Source organism: Microtus ochrogaster, unplaced genomic scaffold (genome assembly GCF_000317375.1).
Source record: "Microtus ochrogaster isolate Prairie Vole_2 unplaced genomic scaffold, MicOch1.0 UNK24, whole genome shotgun sequence".
NCBI lineage: Eukaryota > Metazoa > Chordata > Mammalia > Rodentia > Cricetidae > Microtus > Microtus ochrogaster.
Window position 1 is genome coordinate 3,461,406 of NW_004949122.1, and position 7,519 is coordinate 3,468,924.

Here is a 7,519-nt window from a genome sequence, read left to right on the forward strand (position 1 = left end):
TGAAACTAGCTCTGTAGACCAGGCTGGTCTCGAACTCACAGAGATCCGCCTGCCTCTGCCTCCCGAGTGCTGGGATTAAAGGCGTGAGCCACCATCTATTTCTTAAATAATAATGACTGACTAAAATGTTTATAGTACACTTCTAACTGAAATGATTAGTTTACAAAATTAATGACAATTCTTATACTAATAATAATTAAAACTAACAATTCCGAGAAAATCTGAATGAGCAAAATTTGTTATGATTTAATATTAAAAAATTTATCACTGGGGCTGGAGAGATGGCTCAGTGGTTAAGAGCATTGCGTGCTCTTCCAAAGGACCCGAGTTCAATTCCCAGCAACCACATGGTGGCTCACAACCATCTGTAATGAGATCTGGCGCCCTCCTCTGACATGCGGGCATACATGAAGACAGAATGTTATATACATAATAAATGTATCTGTAAAAATTTATCACTGTTGCAAAAAGTTAGATGTTACGTTCAGTCTACTCATTGGCCAATATGTTACTTGTTAAATTAACATAAAGAATAAATATGACATACTTGTGAAAAGAAGTTAAACGCTTTAAGGTAGAAAGAACATTGTAGATATCATCATCATCAGCTTCTTCACCCTAGGAATAAAAAGTAAATGTGACCTCATCTTTAGAGCAACTCAGATTTATATTAAGTCCTACCAATGCTTAACTGCCTAAAATTCATTCTATAAAGTATTATATTCACTACAGATGAATAAAAGCATACACATTTTTATAATACACTATGGTAAATTCCTTGAAATTGAAACTGCTTGTGATAGCGTTTTAAAGCTCTAGCTAGTGCACTCTGTCTTTCAGTACTGAGGACTGGATACCAGATGTTCCTCATGAATGCAAACATCAATTACTGTCTGAGCTACCTTATCCTGAAAAATGTTTAATGATTATTTAAGATTTTACTGATGACCAGTCACTTTAGAGAATCATGGTGAAAAGCCAAGATATGTTTGAAAAATCATCAAAATTCTTTTAAAAAATCAGTTATATAGATTTCTCAGGAGGAACAAAACATCTACAAGAATTTCAGACTGTCTTATAGATAAGAAAGTAAGGACATGATATAGGAAGCCCAAATATAAAGAGAAAATAACTAGTTTATCAAGAATGCTGCTTCCTTGAGCAAGCATGACTAACTTAATTTGTTCTACTAACTAGCATATTATGATAATTAATTTAAAATGTAAATTGGATCCCAGAAATAGGAAATAAAATGAAGAAGAAAAAACAAATCTTGAACTGTTCTTCAAAAAGGGGGAGAAAATGTAGCATGAAAAGTAAACTAGAAAAGGTCGATCTTTATAGGATGTACACATTTCCATAGTATGCTAAATTCTGAAAAAGGTGGAAAATTTTAGATTTATTAAAAATATGACTGACTCACATATTCATGTATTCTGAATAATTATTAACAAAAATTAGTACATGAACCATCAACGTTATAACGAACCTCTTGCAACAGATCTTCCACAGAATGATTGAATCGATCTACAAATTCATCAATCAGCTGGCTCCGAGCGATATCAACTCTATTCTGGATGGTATACTCTTCACTGCATAAAATGCTGTAGGTTTTACTGCAGGCTTCTAGAACATCTGATTCTACATGTTTCTCTACAACAAACTTAATCTGTTTTAATAAAGCATCCAGGTGCTGAGGAGGAACAAAAGGAAAGCTGTGATATTTAGATTAATAACGAAAATTAAAAATCATCATTCATCAAATAACCTTATGATTAGATAAAAATATAAAATTCAGTTATTAAAACTACTTTAGTAGCAGAATTTCAGAATGTCTTACCTTTTCCATCCTACCCGTGCTGTAGATTTCTAGATCAAAATACTGCGGAATTTGTAGCAAGTTTGCTACCTTCTCTGCATCTGCGGAATACTAGAGGAAGTAGCAAAGAAAAAAGAGTAACTTCAGTGATAGTGCAAGAGAGTAAACTCAGGGGCGTATTATCACAACACTGAAAATGGCATATACCTTTGATAGTAACATAGGAAGTGTAATGATAAAATGCTCAGTTAATTTGTTTCTGTCATCAATTTGAGTTTTCCTTTCTTTGGCTGTTAGCACCTAGAAATAAAAAGAAATGAAAAAAAGTGTCACTTGGCAATAAAAATTGAAAATGTTAAATATAAAATGATGAAGAATTGGTGGATGACATAACCAAGAAATTTAAGAGGAATATAAAAAAAATTAAGTGTTAGGATAAACTTAAGTCAGAGCAATAATGAATGAATAGTTATATATATATATTTCTCATCTGTGTCTAGTACACATGCCTAGAAGACATTATAGAAAAATAACCATAATCAAACAGCACCAAGATTCTGATCCTTGTCAGCTACTATTAAGGAACCATGGCTCACGAGAAAAAAATGGTTGGTTATTGTGTAACAGAATGAAACCCAAAGTTCAGTTTAATTCCTTTAAGGTCCCCATTCCCTGCTAGTTATACCCTTGGTAGGTCATTTTCCCACAATGAGTAAAGATAATTTGTGTGATTAACAGGATGCTACTGAATCTAACTATATCTCCAGAATGTTTTCATGACTTTTTGAAGACTAAAGCATTAAAAATACAGCAGCATTCATTATATGTTTATTAATTCTTCTGAGAAAGGACAACATTCAAACATTCCTACAGAGTGGGCATGTAGACAGAGAACCTTTAAGATCTCTTACCTAGCTAGTATCAGTCCACACCTTGCCTGCCACATGGGAAAAATGATTCATGTGGTTATGTTTTAAACCATCCCAGTCAAGTCTGAAGATAAAGATGTGGTCAACCCTAAGAGGTTCTAAGCCAAATAGCAACTAAATCATGAGTGAATCTTAGGCCCACACAAACTTTGAAAGAATGAAGGCTTCTCGTATTAAGTGTATAAATTTTGGAATTACTTTTATATCTGGGCCAATTTATTCTGATAGAAAGTAAGGAAGTACAAAAAAGGGGCAACATTTGTGAAAGGACGAGAAATTAGCCCAAAAATTGAACTATTTGTCAAAATTGGAACAAAATACAGTTTAAAAAGACTTTTATAACAAAATTTCAAAATCTCTAAAAAGTTGAATATTAATCAGGATTCTATGAGGATACTAATTTATTTTCCTGTATAATTTTAAAACAAATCATTTATGGTTTCATTCATGATAGGTCCTTTTAACAGATGATGACTTAAAAATAGTATTTCCAACATTAACCAATAATGCTTTAGTATAATTTTATATGCAATTCCTATTTTCTGTAGTGACATTTTGTTTGTGTTTTAACAAATAAAGACTGCCTGAAGATCAGAGTGCACGGCTAAGGCACTAGAGTCCAGGCAGTAGTGGCTGATAACCTTTAATCCCAGTATTTTGGGAGGACAAGGACTTAATGCCAGCACTAGAGAGAGGTGGAGACAGGTAGGGATAGGGATGGGTGGAGAGAGGAATATAAGGCAACCAACCTTAATATATCTAATAACCTTACAGAAATTGCAAAATGATAGGTATCCCCAAGACTGTAAGAGTTGAAAGGACTCCTGTGACAATGTTAGTTCTAAGGAGATTCCAGGAAGCGAATCATATAGCACGTATACGCTATTTGTGAAACATACTAAACTCATGGTCAACTTGTAATAGGATTATTCCTAAAGACTAGAGAGACTTGGTTACAGCAGTCTCGGAGCCTTGTCCACAATTACAGTGGAGGACCTAGTTGAAAGAAGAGGCTAAGACTATTAACAGCAGAATGGAGCTAGAAATATGGAAATCTCCCAAGATCAACTTGTTGGAAAAGAAGGTTACGCTACTACAGAAAGGCAATACCTATATTATAGCCCCATCCTGGCTTTATAGCATGCAGCAGCTTTGAATGCTTGGGACAGAACTGAAGAAGTAGGAAAGAAAATTGAGTCATTTACTAAAGTCATATAGGGCCCCAAAGAAACCTTCATTAATTTCTTACAAAAACTGACATCAGCAATAAATAGACTGATACCAAATTCAGAAGCTAGACAAATAATAATCCAATTTCTGGTTTTGAAAATGCCAATTTTCAATGCAAAAGCAAAATTAGACCATTTAAGGCAAGATCAGTGCTCTTGGAGGAATGGATCCAAGATACAATCAATATTGAATCTCATGACCATGATGATGTTTTAATAGGAGAGGTGATTTCCGGAGGATTGAGGAAAAGTTGAAATATCAAGTGTTTCAATTTTGGCAACCAAGATCATCTTAAAAGGGGCAGTATCCTAGAAACAATGTTTTTACTAAGCATAATCCAAAAGACTACTTCTCCCTTCTGGATTATGCAGAAGGTATGGCAAAGGAAGACACTGGACTAAGATGTAGATCAACAAGGGGCATTCAAAGTACCCCTTAGCCATTGGGAAACTTCTTGAGGGCTCCATAAGAATCTGGTCAGTCATTTCCTGTCATCATGGAGGAAACTCCTTCCCAGAACATTTAAAGAACCTAATGCCTATTGTAAGGAACCATACTATTTTGGATGATAAAAGAGCTATAGAATAGAGAACAAAAAAAAAAATTAAGGAAAAACAATAAAGCAAATATTTTGGCAAACTTTGATGAATGAACAAAGACCAAAATTAAAAATATGAATAAATGATACTGTCACTGACAGTCTGGTAGACACAGGTGCAGATGTAACAATAATTTCATCAGAATCTTGGTATTCAAATTGGCGTCTTCAGGAGGTAAATGTTCAGCTTTTAGGGATTGGAACATTATCTCACATAAAACAGAGCATGAATGGGTCGAAGGTATAGGGCCAGAGAGTCAGAGAGGAAAATTAAATTAAATAGCAATGAATTTGTGGGATGTGACTGATTACAGCAATGGAATACTCAAATTAACATTTCTCCAATTTCAGAAACAAATCATAAATTAATAATGTATGCATCTGGGAAAAATATTACAAGATGTTATAAAAAACAGTGACTGACCATTCAGGTTGTACAAGAACAGGGCACAAGAGCTGCTTATCTTACAAAGGCCCAAACAACCCTACCTTTAAAATGGTTGACAGACAAACCTGTATGAGTTAAGCAATGGCCTTTAACAACAGAGAAACCACAGGCTTTAGAATAGCTGGTACAGGAGCAACTAACTGCTCAGCATATTGAAGGATCAACCAGCCCTTGGAATTCTCTTGTATTTTGTTGTTAAAAAGAAATCTGGAAAATGGAGAATGGTAACAGATCTAAGAGCTGTTAATAAGGTGATTCATTTAATGGGCTTTCTATAGTCTGGCATTCCTCTGCCTTCTCCATTGCCTAAAGGGTGGCCTCTTATATTTATTCATTTAAAAGACTGTTTCTTCACTATACCTTTACAAGAAAAAGACAAAAAAAATTTTGAGTATTTTAAATAATTATAAGCCTATAAGATATCAATAGAAGATTCACCTACAAGGAATATTAAATAGCCCTACCCTGTGCCAATATTTTGTAGGGCAGTCACTGGAAATGATACATAAGCAATTTCCTGAATCTGTAGTTTACCATTACATGAATGATATCTTACTAGCTGATTCAAATGTGGATACTTTAGAAAGAATGTTTGAAAAAGTAAAGAAAAATTTGCCTTGTTGGGGATTACAAATTGCTCCTCAGAAAATACAAAGAGGAGATTCTATTAATTATTTAGGGTATAAAAACGGTTCATAAAAAATTAGATCCCAAAAGGTACAAATTAGGAGAGACTGACTGCAGATTCATAATGACTTTTAAAGATTGCTTGGAGACATGTTCTATATACGACCCACTACTGGGATAAAACCTTATGAATTGAATAATCTGCTCAAAACTTTAGATGGTGACAAGGAATTAAATAGACCCAGGGAATGATCAGCTGAAGCTGAGAGTGAATTGGATTTGGTGAAGAGAAATTACAGAATGCACACATGGATTGTGTGGGTCAACATCTTAACTGCATTCTGGTCATATTACCCTCCAAACATATAGGAATTTTAATGCAGAAGGGAGATATCATCTTAGAATGGATTGTTTCACTACATAAACTGAGTAAAAAATTAAAGAATTATGTGGAAAGGGTCTCTGAGTTAGTTCTAAAAGGAAAATTGATACTTTATCAATTAGCAGTAATAGACCCAGGCAAAATTGTAGTGCTTTTAAAATAATGATGAAATTCACAAATTATAGGCAGAATGTGAATCCTGGCAAAGAGCTTGCAGTAATTTTTTGGAGAAGAATAACAACAACAAAAAAAAAAACTCCCAAAGAAAGAATTTAACTTATAAAGAGAACTAATTGGATCCTTCCTTACATTATAAAGGGAGTCACCAAAAACTGGTGTACCTACATTCTACAGTGATGTTAAGTAAATCAGGGAAGACAGATTACAAATAAGACAATTTTAAAAAAGTGGATCTAAGCCTTATGATTCTGTCCAAACGTCAGAACTATATGCTTTTCTGATGGTTCTAGTGGATTTTAGAGACTCTCTTAAGAAAGGTAGAGATTCGTCTTATGCAGAAATAGTTGTTTTACATATTGAACCTGCTGAATTTATACCAGATGATACAGAATTGACTTTATTATGTATTCAATTACAAGAAATAATCGGCACTAAGAATCATCCCATACACATAACACATCTTGTCCATATGGGTCTGCCAGATCCTCTAACGTAAGGTAATGATGTGAGATTCCCTTATGCATGTTATCAATGTGTTTTATTACCATTGGCTAATAAAGAAGCTGTTTTGCCATATTAGCAGGGCAGAATATAGCCAGGCTGGAAGAGATATATAGAGAAAGTAGAACGAGTCAGAGAGATGCCATGTAGCTGCCGAAGAAGAAGCACCCGGAACCTCTTTATTGCCTTGAGGCAATACACAGAGTAATGGAAATAGGTTAATTTAAGAGTTAGTTAATGAAGAAGCCTGAGCTAATAGGTCAAGGAGTACTGTAATTAGTTTCTGTGTGATTTTGGGTGGCCAGAAAATGGAATGAGCAGTCTACACTTGTAAATGGCATCCAAACAACTGGATCTAACATGCATGTCCTGCCACCTACTTCTGGTCTGGAACCTTGTACACCTACTCAGAGTTAGGAGGAAAGTAGCTAAGAGTACACAAGCAGCTCAGCAACCTCTGTCTGGGAACTGGCTGGATCAGTCGGCTAGGCCTGCAAAGGCAGGAGAGCATCACAATTCCCTCTGCCATACACAGAGATATTTCCAGGCCATGCAATGAGCTGCATGACAGATTTAGCTTTTACTCAGATAAATATGTGCCACATGTTCCTTCCCAGAGTTGAGGTGGTGAGTGTAGCTCCAATAGGAGGTACCAGAGCTGGCAATAAAGGTATTTTCACCATACTGAAAGGCTGAGAGAAGCAGAGGCAGTGATGTGGGAATGATTTCTTATTAATAAAGAAACTGCCTAGGCCCATTTCATAGGCCAACCCTTAGGTAGGCGGAGAAAACAGAACAGGATGCT

General features: G+C 35.1%; 1 protein-coding gene across 2 annotated transcripts in view; it reads right to left on the bottom strand.

Moving 5' to 3' along the window:
* Window positions 1–7,519, bottom strand: part of Stag1 (stromal antigen 1) — a 335,960-nt gene that overhangs the window by 75,829 nt on the left and 252,612 nt on the right. For both annotated transcript variants that reach the window (XM_005367800.3, XM_026789595.1), the window contains 4 exons: window positions 2,027–2,119; window positions 1,841–1,930; window positions 1,490–1,693; window positions 548–618 (listed from right to left, as the gene is read on the bottom strand). In XM_005367800.3, the coding sequence (XP_005367857.1) occupies window positions 548–618; window positions 1,490–1,693; window positions 1,841–1,930; window positions 2,027–2,119 (458 nt within the window). The remainder of the gene's footprint in view (window positions 1–547; window positions 619–1,489; window positions 1,694–1,840; window positions 1,931–2,026; window positions 2,120–7,519) is intronic.